Source organism: Pseudonaja textilis, chromosome 1 (genome assembly GCF_049901715.1).
Source record: "Pseudonaja textilis isolate UNSWEBS1 chromosome 1, rPseTex1.2, whole genome shotgun sequence".
Lineage (NCBI taxonomy): Eukaryota > Metazoa > Chordata > Lepidosauria > Squamata > Elapidae > Pseudonaja > Pseudonaja textilis.
This window is the reverse complement of record NC_141990.1, coordinates 121,039,072-121,055,394: the sequence shown is the minus strand read 5'-3', so window position 1 is coordinate 121,055,394 and position 16,323 is coordinate 121,039,072. Positions and strand designations below refer to the sequence as shown.

Sequence of the window (16,323 nt, the reverse complement as noted above, 5' to 3'; positions counted from 1 at the left end):
TCCCTTGCACCGCCTGCCCCACCACATACATCGGACAAACTAACAGAAGAATAAGTGCACGCATTGAAGAACACAAGAACTCAATCAAAAAAGAAGAACCGACCTCTTCCCTGATGTACTGGCCTGTCTCCTGGTAGCACCTCCATGCTCTGGACACTACGCTGACAGACAGAGCAAACCTTCTTGCCACAGATCGCATTGATGTACCATCCTGGATGAGTTGCACTACCTGAGCCACTTGTGTGGGTTGTAGACTCCGTCTCATGCTACCACTAGAGTGAAAGCCTCGCCAGCATTAAAAAGTGACCAAACCATCAGCCAGAAAGCATAGGAACTAAGAAGTGGTCACCACCTGCAAAATCACTCCTTTATTGGGGATGTCTTGCTAACTGCCTATGCTTTCCACCTGTTGTCTATTTCATTTTCACAACAGCATGTGAAATTGATTGTCAGTCAGTGTTGCTACCTAAGTGGACAGTTTGATTTCACAGAAGTGTGATTGACTTGGAGTTACATTGTGTTATTTAAGTGTTCCCTTTATTTTTTTGAGCAGTGTATATTCACACATACACGTACACACACACACACCCTTGCAGGGAAAGCAGATAACAACAAGGCCTGGGAACAGCTAAGAGCAGGAAAGTTGAAACAGAGAGGGGCTAATTCTGGGTGCACAAGACCAAGCCTTAGGACAAATGCATAAAAAACCAGAATTGAGAAGACAGCATCAGACAGCAAATTCCACCTAGGGAAAGAAGCTAAAGAAACACCTACTTGGCCGCTGCAAAAACTGGGACTTTACATTCAACAGACACCTTGACCTCACCCTGTCACATAACAACCCAGACTTAAAATTGTTGATAAGCAAGACAAAAATGTCTGGATAGTGGGTAGTTGCAGTACCTGGAAACAACAGAAGAGAAAAAAAAACTAGAGAAAATTACAAAAGCCTGTGAATAGAAGTAGAACAACTGTGGCAAAAGAAAGCAAAAATGCTACCAATAGTAATAGGTACTTTGAGTACAATCCCAAAACTACTGAAGCACCATTTGAACACCATTGGCATTGACAAACTCTCTTCAGTCAATTGCAAAAAGCAGTTTTACTCATCACAGCTTACAACCTGCAAAAATAACTGTAACGCCATCAAACAGTAGCATCTGTCTATCCCAGATCATTGGGAAGAACTCAATAAGTGGGCAAAAATGCCAAATCCAGTCTAAACATTTGGCTGACTATATGATCAACCAAATATTTTTTTTAGATAGATAGATAGATGATAGATAGATAGATAGATAGATAGATAGATAGATAGATAGATAGATAGATAGATAGATAGATAGATAGATAGATAGAGATATGGAGATTTTTTTTCCTAGCCAGGGAGAAATGTTTGCTTTGATTATTTGAGAGAGAAAACATATTAGTCTCTTTTCATGGCATGCTGTGAGGTAATATTCCCCCTCCCAATTTGTAATTAATCAGAGGAAAACAAGACATGAAGCTGAATGCAGTTGAAATCTATATAACAAGAGGACATGTAGATTTATCTGGACTCTCCAAGAAAAACAGTCTCATGCAAAATAACCTATATTCAAATAAAGGGCTATAGGAAACTAATATTCTGTTAAAACTTAATGTGCATTACATTTTCTCAAGTTTTTTGTAATAACCATTTACAGTAAATCAGTTCATTGCTACCTGCACCTTTATTAGTTGTACTGTAGCTTATAAGAAAAAGAGGAGTTCCTTAAAGTCACTTAAAAAGGTCACTTATAAAAGAAATGTGATCCAGAGACTTTCTGATCTACAGCTGCATTGCTTAGCTTCTATTAACTCTCCAATCTTTTCTTCACACTAGATAAAATATTCCAAAAATTTATTCCTTTCCACATCCAGTTCCTCAGTTTCCACCTCATATTGCTTTAAGTTGACAAAGTACTGGACAAAATAATCCCCCAGTGCATCCCTGATGCACTCATCTTCTTGGAGAGCCACAAGAGCATCTTCCAGCTTCAGAGGAATCATGCCTGCTTTCGTCAGAGTGGAGCTCTGGATCTTCCCTGAGGCCTCGTGGAACGTGAGCTTTCTCTTTACCCCGTCCAAACCTGCTGCGATCGTAGCCGAGAGTACCAAATAAGGGTTGGCTGTGGCCGAGCCCAGTTGATTTTCTATCCAGGTCCCCTTGTCACCATGATTTTGGATGTTAAATGCACAGCTGTTGTCATTCCACGCTCCCTTGGCAACCACAGCCTCTTTGGAGCCTTTGCTACACCCGCTATACCATTTGCGGCAGGTGACGGTGGGGGCCATCAGGCAGCTAAGAGCTGCAGAATGTGTCAGTAACCCAGCCAGCCAATTCTTCCCTATCTCAGTTAGGTCTGGGGTTCCAGCAACAAACAAATTGTGCTGTCTGCTGCTGTCCCAAAGGCTATGGGTCAGAATGCCAGAATTATAGAATCCATTCTCGGTGAAAAAACTGGCAATATAGTTGTACTTTTTGGCTACTTCTTTAATGCCTGTCCGGAAAGTGAAGGCACTGTCTGCTGCACCTAGGCCAAACTCTGGGTGAAAAGAGATCTCCATCTGGCCAGGACCAGCCGAGGACGAGAAGCTTTCAATGTTTGCCCCAGCGTGATACATGCCATCCATGAGTTCCTGGATGAAGGACTGGTCATGATTGCTGAGTAGAGTGGCAGCGGGAAAAGAGATGGTCTTTGAATTGACAATTTCGGCGATGCCATAGACGCAGAATTCGTAAGTGAAAGCAGAATACAGTGCAAAGCCATTTTCCCGGAGCTGATTCAACTGCTGCTTTGCAATTTGCCGGGGTGATGTCAAGAGAGGGTTGCCCATCACCATAAAGGGATCACAGATCACTCTTGCTGTTTGTTCCATCCATGGCAAGATCCGGAATGTTGATAAATCGGGCCTCAGGATGATGTCACAGTTAAAACTGCTTGCAGAAACGTGGCATGTCTCATGGTCCCTTGGAATCAAGGTCAACTCAAGGTAGCCTTTTGGCATGGCAACCCCATAGATTGCTTTGGTCTAAACAGAAGGAAGAAGAACATATGGCTATGCTTTGGATGGATTAAATAATCCCCAAGTAGCACCATCACATTGACAGATTACATTTCTAAGGAAAACCTTTGAAGTTTCAAAAGGAACCATAAACAATTGTCCAAGGGAAACGCCATACACTGTAGATTTTCAATCAGAAACTTCTTTCAACCAAATTATGACCATTAGGAAGACATTAGGAGTTGACATGGGATGTGTATATATGTATTTGCAATTACGTGTATGCTTATATGTGTCTGTCTGAATGTATATGTGGGGTGGGGAGACAAAAGGCTCAATAAACAAGCCATAATGCAGTTAAGAAAGGGACCTCAGGTCTCCGGGTCCAAACCCCACAATTAAGATAATTCCCAAATGGCCTTCCAGAAAGCAGCAAATAATAGGATGATGACATAAAGGTCCAGCCAGACATAATGTACCAGCTAGAATGACTACAGTGTTGCATTATGTGACTAATGCTGCTCACCACATTTTTGACAAAGGATACCAAGCTTCTCCACAAATGCAGATATTCATTTTAATGTATGATTTTATTAAAAAAATGTGTTCAGCTACAAAGTACCTGAAGCAAGTTCAATTTCATTGTCGCCTTCTGGGTAGAAAGGAAGATTAAAAATGGAAATAATAATAATGGTGATGGTGATAATGATGTTGACAGTGTTGCAAGGTTAGATGTGAGTTTAAAATGTGAGTTTATTGTATTTTGCTAATATTAGGGAGGTAGAAACAATCTTAAAGTGGGGAATGGCAGTGAAGAGAGAGGGGAGATTAGCTGTGTATATCACAATTGAAACAATGCATTTGCAATTTTTAATGTGATCCCTCAAAAGATCATTAATCAAGAGCATAAAATTACTTTCCAGCACCATTTTCTCTTTGAGATCTTTTTAAGAATTTTATGGAAATTCTTAAGAAGTCATCTAGGCTGACTATGATAGAACCATTTCCATCAAATTTGGAATGGTATGTAGGGATGAATTTGGGAGACTGGGAGAAGAGGTACAGCCAGGGTAATGGCCAGATAAGAGGCACCTTAGCCCACAGCAAGAATGTAGGCATGGCAAACATGTGGGCATGTATTTATAGACTTGCAAGATTCTCTTAATGTAACCTTACCATAAAGTAGAGTTAATTCCTCTGAATGTGCTTCTTATCTGTATCGCCATACAAGGCTGATAAAATTTTACCCAATATACCACACACCAAAAAATGGCAATATGGAGTGAATTGGTAAGACATCTAAATGCCTAAGAGTACTACAGACTTCTAAAGGCCACTCTATATAAAATAAATGTAACACACACACACCCTCCCACCCCCCCACCCCCAGATTACAAAGAATATTTTACTGCTAAATCTGAATTTAAAAACAAAGATTTTATCCATCGTTGTTCCTGGCCTTTGAATAATATTTGGGAGACAGTGAATACTTCATTGAACTTAAAATAGGTTGAACCATTGCAGATGTGTTTTATTGTGAGATCTTTAAACCTTTTAATATAGCTCATGTATCAGCAGAGTACCTGACATTCTGAGTTTTATTATTCAAATTGCAAAACTAGTTAAGCCAGGTAAAAGGAACTGTGTAAAAATATTGGCAATATAGACATTAAATGCCTTTGGAATGAGGCAATTCCGTACAGCATCATTTATCAGTGCTTGGCAAAATGCACACACACAGAGCCCCAAAAATGCAAATAATCCCAATCCACTACCTGTTGTGATACTGAGCAAGTGATACTTATTTTTCAGCATGCCCAGCATAAATTAATCTTGAATTTAGTAGCAATGGCATGTTGATTGCAAAACAGGCCAGGTGGGAGGGACAAATTGTGAAAAGGTATATGCCCTTGACCTTTGAAAAAGGAAGCTTGCATACTGTTTGTGTTCCTAACAGTTTGGTAAAGGACTATCTGTTTCCCAGAGTATAACAGACAGCCACCTTTGGAAAGTGACCTCAGGTCACTTGGCATAACACAAGGACAGAAGTTGATTCAGAGGCAGTGAAGCAGGCCACACATTTGCGGGAAAATCTTACACTGACCTGGAAACCTCACCACTCCAAATTTGTGTGGTTATCAAAGAAGATGCTTCATTGCCTATTTTCTACCAATGCAAGGAAACATCTATATGTTTTCTGTCTCTCTCCTGTGCTAATAATGCTTTCTAGAGTGTTTCTCTCATTCTTCACTGAATGGGAGTAGACAGACTGGCCTATTGAACATGGCAAAATCTTGTCAGTCCAACAAACAGCAGCATGGTAAACTCAGTACTTGAGCACAGTGAGACTATCCACCATTTTAGTAGTGCACAAAGTAAAGCTCAGGCTGTAGTATTTTATTTCATCTTCTAAAAATAGCATCAATAATAACAATAGTCATAGTGTTATTCAGTAGTTAACCATACACCGATATACAGTAACACCATCAGCTATAGCCAGTTTTATCATTAATATCAGGGTGGGGCTGCCATATTGCCAGTGCTATGCAGTTTGGTATAGTGGTTAAGCAGTGGTGGGATTTGAATAACTTAACAACAGGTTCTCTAGATTGGTAGGCGTGGCCAGTTGGTCATGTGACTGGGTGGGTGACATCACTCATCACACCCTGCCCTGCCTCCCAGCCACTCTCCTCAAAGGCAGAGGTAGGATTCAGCTGGTTGGAGCTAATCCCACCACTGGCTGGCCCTACTCCTCCCCGCCCATTTTTCGGCTTGTGTTTTGGCTTTTTGGGGGTCGTTTTCAGGCTGTTTTGGGGCCATTTTCAGGTCATTTTAGGGACATTTTCAGGCCATTTTGGGGTGTTTGGGGGCTGTTTTCAGGTCCAAAAATGCGCCAAAACAGCCCAGAAAACAAGCCAAAAATAAGCAGGGGTGGGGCCAGCCAGTGGTGGGATTTGCTGGTTCACCAAACTGTGCAGAATCAACTACCAGTTCACCCAAACTAGTTAAGGCATCAGGTTAGAAACCAGGAGATTGTAAGTTCTAGTCCCTCTTTAGGCATGAAAGATAGCTGGATGACTTTGGTCCAATCCTCTCTCTCAGCCCAACCTGACAAGACAATGTTGAAAAAGCACTACACAATCTAAAACCATCTCTATCTATTGGACCAGACGGAATATGTGCTTACTTCTTGAAAAAACTATCCACTGCCATAGCCAAACCTCTAAGCATAATCTTTGAAAAATCTTTCAGGACCAGCTCCTTGCCAAAACTATGGTCACAAGCCATGGTCATCCTCATCTTCAAAAAGGGAGACCCCAGCCTAGTTGAAAATTACAGACCAATCTCTTTATGCTGCGTCACCTGTAAAGTCATGGAATCAATTATTAACCACTCCATCATCCTCCACTTAGAAACAAACAACCTACTCTCTAATAAACAATTTGGTTTCAGGAAAAAACTATCACGTAATCTGCAACTCTTACACTGCAAAAACATATGGACTACACAACTTGATCAGGGCAAAGCAATAGATGCAATCTACATAGACTTCTGTAAAACCTTTGATTCAGTAGTACATGACAAACTACTCCTAAAACTAAAATTTTACGGTATCTCTGGACACCTGCATCACTGGATAGAAGCATTCCTGTCAAACAGACAACAAATGGTCAAAATTGGGAGCGTCCTATCAAATTCTGTACCTGTCAACAGTGGTGTCCCCCAAGGTAGTGTTCTAGGACCAACTCTTTTCATACTCTACATAAATGACCTCTGTGATCATATTAAGAGCAACCGTGTTCTCTTCGCTGATGATGTAAAGCTATTCAACATCACAGACAATACTGCTACCATTCAAAAAGACCTTGACTATGTATCAGAATGGTCAAAAAAATGACAACTTCAAATCTCAACAAATAAATGCTCTGTCCTACATATTGGCAAAACAAACCCAGAAAATAAAATACAGGCTGAATAGTCAAGACCTTGTTGATGATCCAAACTCTGTCAAGGATCTTGGAGTACTCATCTCTAATGATCTAACTGCTAGAGCCCACTGTAACTACATAGCCAAAAAGGCGTTAAGAGTTGTTAACCTAATCTTATGTAACTTTTTCTCTGGTAATATTACACTAATAACTAGAGCATACAAAACATTTGCTAGACCAATACTCGAATACAACTCATCAGTCTGGAACCCACATTACGTTTCTGATATTAACTCAGTTGAGAAAGTCCAGAAATATTTCACAAGAAGAGTTCTCCACTCTTCTACTCGTTGCAGAATACCTTATGCCACCAGATTTGAAATTCTAGACCTAGAAAACCTAGAACTACACTGCCTTTGGTCCGATCTAAGTATGGTATATAAAATCATACATTGCAATGTCCTACCTGTCAATGAATACTTCAGCTTCAACCATAACAACACAAGAGCAAACAATAGATACAAATTCAAAGTTAACCGCACCAAACTTGATTGCAGGAAATACGACTTCAGCAACAGAGTGGTCAATGTCTGGAATACTCTACCTGACTCTGTGGTTTCTTCTCCAAACCCCAAAAACGTTAACCTTAGACTGTCTACTATTGACCTCACCCCTTTCCTAAGAGGACTGTAGGGGGCGTGCATAAGTGCACCAACGTGCCTACTGTCCCTGTCCTATTGTTTCTTTTCTTTTCTTTTTCTTTTATATATCCATGTATTGATAACTATGTTTTTACTTATACCTATTATCTTGTAAGCAATTGACAAACCATATAAATAAATAAATAAATAAACCCACCTCACATTGGTTTTGTTGTGGAAAAATAGGAGGAGGAAGGACTATTAGGTACATTCACTGCCTTGAGTTATTTATAAAAATAAAGGAAGCAGGATAAAAATAAATATATAAATAAATGTATGAGTGCACATGCGTAGAAGATGGAAATCATGAGAGTTCCATAAAACAGGCCATAAAAATAGAAGGATTATTTTAAGAAATGTCAACTGCTACACTTGTGGAAAAGTACAGAATGAAGTTCACCATGAAAATAGAAAAAATGGTTCTGAAAACAAGAAAAAATTTGTAGAACAAGAGATGGTTCCCATGTGAATTGAATGAGGCAATGGCATTCTGATGGAAAAGTACAAAGGAGTAAGAAAAGACTGCTACACTGGGACAGGCCAAGCTTTGCTGGAAATTATAGTATTAGAAAGAAATTGTAGTGTTTAGGAGCTATCATACAGAATGAGGTACTGAGGTGTCCTATTCAATTCTCCTGAAATCCAGCCTTGCCAGCTAGATTGTGAATTGGGTATGCACAATTGTGTGAGCATGTCTTAATAGAGCTTTTAATTCAAAAAATGAATTACAAGCTGTATTCCTGCTTCTTCATGATCTGAGACTCTGGGTAAATAAGAATAAAAAGTAACCCTATCATATTTTATGACTCTTGCTATCACAGTAGCAGCGATAATAGTATTTTAAAGTAATGATTTATAGTTCCATGTCAAGTTTAATTTTCTTAAGATGGCATTAATTCAAACAAGTATAAGTTATTTTAGAAAACAGCTGGGCAAAACACACACAGAATGACTACATAAGCTATTAGCTTAATTATCTTTTAGCAGCACTAAATTCCATGGAAAATAGCTGATATCTGTTAATGCCTTAATGACATCAATGAAATATAATAGATCTAACCTTAAAGTTGAAAGAACAGAGCCTAATGAAGCAAGAGCTAAAAACAAAATAAAGTAAAATGAATTTTTTCTAAAGTTCAAAGGAAATATAGCATGAAAGCAAATGCCACTGCCTATTTTTATGATCACTGAATGAAATCTGAAATATTCATAATAAGAATTAAGCAAAAGTGCCTCCTATAAGCTATCCATACTGGGTATTGCAGAAATAACTTGTAAAAAAAGCTACTGGTAAGCTCTATTTTCCATAGAACTATTACCAAAAATATATAATGTGACCTTTAATTGTTGCTTAACAAAATAACTAATGCTGTGCTACAGTTTAAATCATGCATTTCTGTGGTATTACCTGATTGGATTGAAGCACTCAGAGAGTTTGGGGAGTTTTTGTCACTAGAATAATTCACATGCTGTCTCTTGCTGTATCTCTAGTTGTTTGCCTTGGACTCTTGAAATTTGCTAGGATCAGATCAAACCAACCTTTTGCTAAGGTAATCAATTAAAGAAAACCATGCATCTGAGGAAGAAAAGCTTGGATGTCTAAAAAAAAACCACATTGCCAAATTGCATGAATTACATTTTCTTAATAATAGAGGGAGAGAGAGTAATAAAACATATTTAGAAGGTTTTTGATGAACCTATGGGCAAGCTATGGCAATACTGGAGGCAATAGATTTGCAAAATAGCAAAAGGAGGGCCATTGCGGCCAGGAAACAGGAAAAGAATACAGACATACCCGGAAAAACCGAGAGGGGATGCTCTTGGATCTTGACACACCGTGGATATCTGTGGTTTCAAACCTGATAAAGTGGACATTGTCCCTTGCCATCTGTTCCTCGATGTGCTCTATCTCAGAAGCGAAGTGAAGAAAATGGTCACTGCCCAGTTTCTTCCCACTGGAATCTTTTCTGGATTCTTTTTCTTTAAATGAAAAATTAAAATGCAATCACCATAAGGCAGGATTTAAATATTTACCATTAACATACTTTTTTGACACAATATTTGAGAGTTGGATGCTGTTAAGAAGCTGAAGGATTCAACCTGCTTTGAATTCGCACTTGGAATGAAGGGAACCTGTTTTAAGACTGAATCTTGAACATTTACATGAGAAGGAAGTTAGGGAAAACTATACATAATAGGACTGTGTACAAAGTTCAAAAGAGACCCTTCTCAAACTCATTGGCCCAAGTAAGGTGCTCCTCCTTAGAGTGTTAAAGTAGCATCCTCCTCTGGAAGACTTGGTTTAGCTTTCCCTATTACTTGTGCACCTGTGCTGCCAGTTCCAACAGTGTTGACTTTGCACACACACTTGTTTGTTGGTTTGTAAAATTTATATAACTATTATTTAAATTTAAATTATCTCACTATGTCTCCCTGTATGCGCTCATTCTCCTAACGGGAATTAACTCAACACACTTCTCACACTTATGACCAAGGCATGCAGCATGTCAAGAAAGCCTTTAAAGCAGCCCTTCTTTTGAAGAAGAAGCTAGTCGCTTTAATAGTACTGGACTTTGAGAAATAACTCAATACAAATATTTTGTCTACCCCAAATAAGAGATTACTGCACTTGTATGTGATTTTCAAATAAAGCCAAGCTTGTCCTAGATTACAACTGTAGTTGAGCCCATGACTGCACCCAATTTACAACTTTTGGGGCCATAGTCATAAAGTGAATGCCACAGTCATTAAATGAATTCCTCAGCCGTTAAGCAAATGCATTGTACCCCATGGACTTTTTTTGCCAGAAACAGGAAGTAAATACTAGTTTCCAGCAGAAAAAAAAGAGTTATAAATCTCAGTCACGTAACAACAGGATGTAGCAAATGGTAATAAATATGGGCTGTTTGCCAAATGTTGGAAATGTGATCAGGTGATCATATAAAGGGAGGTGGCCATCGGAACTTTGAATGATTGCTAAGTGAACATTTATAAACCAAGGACCACCTGTAAATATATTATGCTATACATTGTGAAAGCTCACTGATTTAATAATGGAGATGGATAAAGAGGAAAGGAAAAGGAAATATATATAAGATAGGCCTATGACAGCTAATTACGTAAAGCAGTGTTCTCACTGGAGGTACAAATTACAAAGGTAAATTATCCTTCTTTGGACATATTATACAAAAACCCAGCTTTCTGGGAAAGGCTTTAATGATGGAAAAGATGGAAAGAAAATGAAGAAGAGGACAACAGCAAGGTGGACAGATTTAGTTATTGTGGCAATGAGGGCACCATTTGAAGACCTGAGAAAACAGGCTAGGCATAGATCATTTTGAACAAAACCTATCTATGTGATTGATAAAAGTAAAGACAAATTTGATGGTACCTAATTGAGCAAAATTAATTAATTTTAATCCCAGTTTTTCAAGATAGTAAATCCACAGCCAAATTATTTGAGGAGGAAGTCTAATTAGTGATCTGCTGCTGATAAAAGAAAAATACTAACCTTTTTTATGCTTGCTGACCAACTGGTTCTATTATTCATTAGTCTCTTTTATGTGAAAAGTCCATAGGATTGTTTCCAAACTGGAGCCAATTAAAGCTACCACCTTTTGTTTCCCACACAATCTAGAGTGGAATTGGAATCTCTTACATTATCAAAACTGAATTTAATAGGCTTTTAAGAGAATTTCAGTAAGAATAGCCAAATGACTTAAAAGCCATACAACTCTTGTTTGATATTATGTCTCTTATAAGCCTTTTTTGCTAGAAACCAGAGACACTTCTTAGACAAATGGGTGGCATATAAATTTAATAAATAAATAAAATATACATCTACCCTTATTGAAAAATCAGAAGTCTGATAGCACCTGTTCTGACTAATACATTTTATTTTTTTTTAAATGTAAACTTTTGTCAGCTGCAAGTCAATTAAACTATACTGATGTAGGGTTTAAATGAAGATGAGGAGGGGAGCAGGAAGGGGAACCCAAGTTGACTATATAGATGAAAGTTATATGTAAGACACATGACAAGTAACATATGAATTAAAATTGTAATGTGTAAAGAACTCATTGCATCTTGAAAGACCTTTTGAGATTTGAAACTCAAAGACACAGTCCACCAGGTGTCATCATTTAATTTCACATGAATAGCCCCAAAGCTCCTCTGAGAAGTGGAAATAGTTCAGGTCAGGTATCCTCAAGGTTTTTTTTTAACAAATCATGGCTCTCTGGGTTTGAGAACTGACAGCAACACAACTTGATACCCACCAAACAAAGAAGAAAATCTGATCCAGGTTTCTTCTCATTTCTATGCATCAAAGCCAGACACTCTCTTATTGTTAATGGTACAAAGAACACACAGGCATAGACACTACTCTTCTTCAAGAAATACATAATGTTAAATAGGGTAACTGGTAAATTTAATAATCTGACAAATGTCATCACCAAAGTGGAACACATAATTTTCCGGAATAGGTTCTGTACTATATAGTGGATGGGTGAGAATGAAATCCTTGCAACGGCACCTAACAGTCCACACCATCTCATTCTACCTTGATGCTGCAACTTGCTGCCATTTTAACAGATCAGATACTGTTTTGACCAATTTTCCTTATAATTTGCTTATTGTTGTGGTTTATCATTTTCTTTTATATCTCCTTATACACATGACACTGGTTTTGAATGAAGTTAGCATATAATGCCATAGTATCAATTACAGCAATCTTATTTTTTATTGCATGCTTGGCTGATAATAGCACAATCCCTCTATTTCACATGGGACTTAATGTCCTTACCAGATGTGGGCTCAAAGTTAGTAGGTGGAGCTCTGACCACCTTTGGAAAAGGGGCCTGTTGGCTCCCAACAGGCTGTTCTAAATCATCCCTTTTTGATGGCTGTTTCTCCAACCCAGAAGAATTGTAACCCAGTTGGGACTTTCCTCCTTGCCCTAATCCATGCGTGTGCACAATGGGAACTTTCTGGTCAATGCTTCCTAAATGAGGAGGAAGAATTTCCATGCATTGACATTGTTCCTCCCTAGACTTCAGAAATGCATGGCAAGAGGTTGCCCTGAGTTCATTGTTGTCCCAGGTCCAGTTGCTTAACAAGGGGCTCTCTTTCAATACACTTGTAAATTCTTGCAAAGTTTGGTTGGAAATGCCAGGCTCCAAAACAGACACATCTTTGCTGTCTTCTTTTTCCTGGGTTGCTATAGGATGATCCCCATCCATCTCCTCTGTCGGGTGGAACTTACTCCCATCCCGCACTGAGCAAGTTTTATTTTCATGTGATGCTATTTCAGAAGTCTCCTCACTTCTCCTTGTATCTAGCCACCCCAGTTGCTCATCTTTGCTCTCTATGTCTGTTTCAAATGTTTGCTGTTTTCTGCCAAAGGATCCTACACCCCTGCAATCTTCTGCGTCATCTCTGCACGATTCTTCTTGGCTATGTGATAAGCCTTCTTTTACCTGGAAATCTTTGGGGAGGGTCTCACCTGCTTCCTGCAATTGAGGGGGTTTATCTACATACAGCTTCCGTACTTCTTGATTAAAAGAGTTTGCGTGAAGAGACTCCTCCATTGTTTCACGTTCTGCTGCTGAGAGCTTTGTCCCACTGATCTTGCTTCTTTGTCTGCTACTCAATCCACACATACGGTTGCCATCAGTTTCCTCATGGTCAACTCCAGAAGACGTCTGCAAAAATCAGAAACTCTTTTTGTTCAGAAAGCTTCAATTAAATGAAATATGCATTTAGACTATAATGCTTCAGCCATGAAATGAGATCCTGTAAATAAAATGTGTATACCATCAATTTTAAAAGGTCACATTGAAGTCACAATCTACTCAAAGGCTTCCCCTTTAATATAATTTAAATATTTAAATAATGTGTCTTTTGTTTTTCCTTATATTTTTTTCCTGATTATTTTTAATTGGCAGATTATAGGCAAACTGGCCTTTCAGTTTATCAGCACAAATACCCTTTGTGGAAAACCAAACTTCCTATGATTTTTCAGTGACTACAAAGAAAAAGAAAAATGCCTCTTTTGTCTGATATGTAAATGTCAATTCAACATCCTCAATCAGATCTGTGCTTCTCATAAATACATGCACAAACCGGTGCTACCATCTAGCTGCTGGGATTAAATACACTGTGTCTGATAGAAACAAACCACTGCGTTGATTTAATTATCTTTCTCTCCCTTCTCTGCACAAAAGGCCAACCTGTGGAACCATAAAAATTTGTTACAAGGCTGGGAACATACAATTGCTCAAGACAATTTTCATAGCTTGTAGACTTCACAAAGCTAAGCTGCATAGGATTTGGATTGAAAACAACAGGATGCTGCAATACTATAAACTGAAAGGGAAAGGGAAAACAAGTATGACAAGCCTCTTCTCTTTTATATATTAACTTTTATTGAGACATTTTAATAGGATAAAAACAATACCAAAGTTAGAAAAGAAACAAAGAAAATAAGGAAGAATGGTGAATAAGTAAGACATACAGAAAATAGAAAGAAAAGATTATAAATAAGCAGCTTCTGATCTTTTTGACAGTTATAAATGCATTTGTATTTTACCCTCTCTCTCTAAGGTTACATCATAATTTCCTTCGTTTTCATAAATTACCACTTTTAATGTTCAAACCCATAAATCACAAGTCAATCACAATTCCATAAATGTTTCTCTTCTGTGTTGTAGCCGAGAAAAGTCGAAGGGCATACCCTTCAATTCACCAGAATGTTTCACTGGAATGTTTGATTTCATAGCATAAATATTAGATGGAATTTGTTACATTGCATGGCATTTCTGCCAAGTCATACTTTCTCAAATGGACGGTTCACTTTCTGAAATACTGTATACTGGTTTTATAGTAAACAAAATCCCAATTTGAACAATCCATTCAAAACTGTATGAATTGATGGCAATATCATGTGACAAGCTGAATAAAACAAGATGAGAATATGCTCACAATAGTCAACTAAAGAACATAAGTATTGTCTTTCAACATCATGCAAGTTCCAGATAACCCAACATTCTATCTCCATCAGTTTAAAGCAACTATCTGGATGTATCTTAAGTGCTTAGATCCCTGTCTTTCTCTATGTGTCTCTGTCACTCTGTTTCTCTATCTCTGTCTCAGTCTCTCTCCCTGTCTCTCTCTCTGTCTCTCTCTCTCACCCAATACACACACACTTTATAAAACCAATACTGTCATGGATATAGAAAGTTTGTGTTCTGGATCTGAAGCAGTTATAGTTATTTAAATATATTTTCTATCAACCTTATAATTTTTTTCTTCTTGGAGCAGTTAACTTTCCCAATTTAGTACAAATAATCAACTGGCACAAGAGACTTTCAGCTTCAAAGAAAAAAGGTGCTTCAGCTGCTTGCTGAGTATTCTCCATAACTGATAGCTTTAATTTTGCCTACTTGCCAGATTCAGGTTCATGACAAAAAGAAGTGGGATTTGTGGCTGGTTAAACCCTTCTCCACCATGACTTACTTAAAACTTTATTTTAGGAGGAAACTCAAATCAATTTATATTGAATAATATAAACATACTCCATCTTTGTGTAGTACCAATGCTCAAGAGAGGAGATAATAAAAATATTTCTCCTGGTCGTTTTTTTCTTACCTGATAGCTGAAGGTGTCTTTCTCCATCTTCTACAGCTACACATTTTGGTTGCATCCCTCTGTGATTCCAAAAGTGTCCTCAGAATTTATAGATGTGCCTGTAATAAAGATGAGTTAGCACAGAATTTCTAAGAGTTTCCCTCTTTTGAAGGCTCTGTTAACAATGAATCTGGACGAGGGAGGGCAAAGCTCTTAAATAAATAAATAAAACTCATGAGAGTAAATTTCTAGAATTGTTTGGAAATAGTCACCTGATAAATGATAGGTAAACAGCTACAGGAAACACAAAACATTTGCTTCGCTTTTTTTTTTCCAGCAAGTCAGTGGGATTGTTTTGCTTTCTTCTGAAACACAACATATTGTTTGAAAGATAATAATAAAATGCTGTTGAACCCAGTATTACAACAACCATAACAACAACAACAAAAAACCCCATGATCCCAAACAGAGGACAGCTTCTATCCCTTGTTAATGGTGCTCGAATTTGGTAGGTCTTGTTTTACTCAGCAGTTTCTGCAAAGCTTTCAGAATTGTGTTGAACAAACACTTGTGCATTGCCGTGGCTTTTCCTTCCATTGTGGATCGAGGGGAGGCATCACTGAAAGCAGGTTGCTAAGTGAGCACTGGGGACATGTACATTTTGATAATTAACTCGGCAGAATAAACATGGAATCTCAACACTTTAGCAAAGTAATGTGGGGAGTTAAATACTTTTTTTTGGTTTACTTGATCACTACTAGAACAGCAAACGTGTTCTGATTTTATATATACTTTGTAACATGTGAAATTGAAGAGTGCCTGCTTCATATGAGATGAGATCTTACAGTAGGTTGTTCCTCTTTTACAAATCTGTAAAGCAATCCCTGGAAATCAAACAATGGCAGAGGCATAGAAAGAAACAATTTGCTGGTATCAGGAGGAGGATTCCTGTGCAGGATGGTTGAAGTACAACAGAAAATCATTCCTTAATGTTCAGCCTAATGAGATCAGAATGATACTATATTTGTGAGTACTATTTACTA

The 16,323-nt window shown here is 38.1% G+C and overlaps 1 protein-coding gene across 1 annotated transcript; it reads right to left on the bottom strand.

Annotated features, from left to right (window-relative positions):
• Positions 1-1,690: 1,690 nt before the first annotated feature.
• LGSN (lengsin, lens protein with glutamine synthetase domain) lies at positions 1,691-15,428 on the bottom strand. Its single transcript, XM_087915899.1, has 4 exons — positions 15,302-15,428; positions 13,158-13,356; positions 9,450-9,634; positions 1,691-3,051 (listed from the first exon to the last, which is right to left on the bottom strand). The coding sequence occupies exons 1-4, from the start codon at positions 15,326-15,328 to the stop codon at positions 1,858-1,860; spliced, it is 1,605 nt and encodes a 534-aa protein (XP_087772025.1). The 5' UTR covers positions 15,329-15,428; the 3' UTR covers positions 1,691-1,857.
• Between the last annotated feature and the right edge of the window lie 895 nt (positions 15,429-16,323).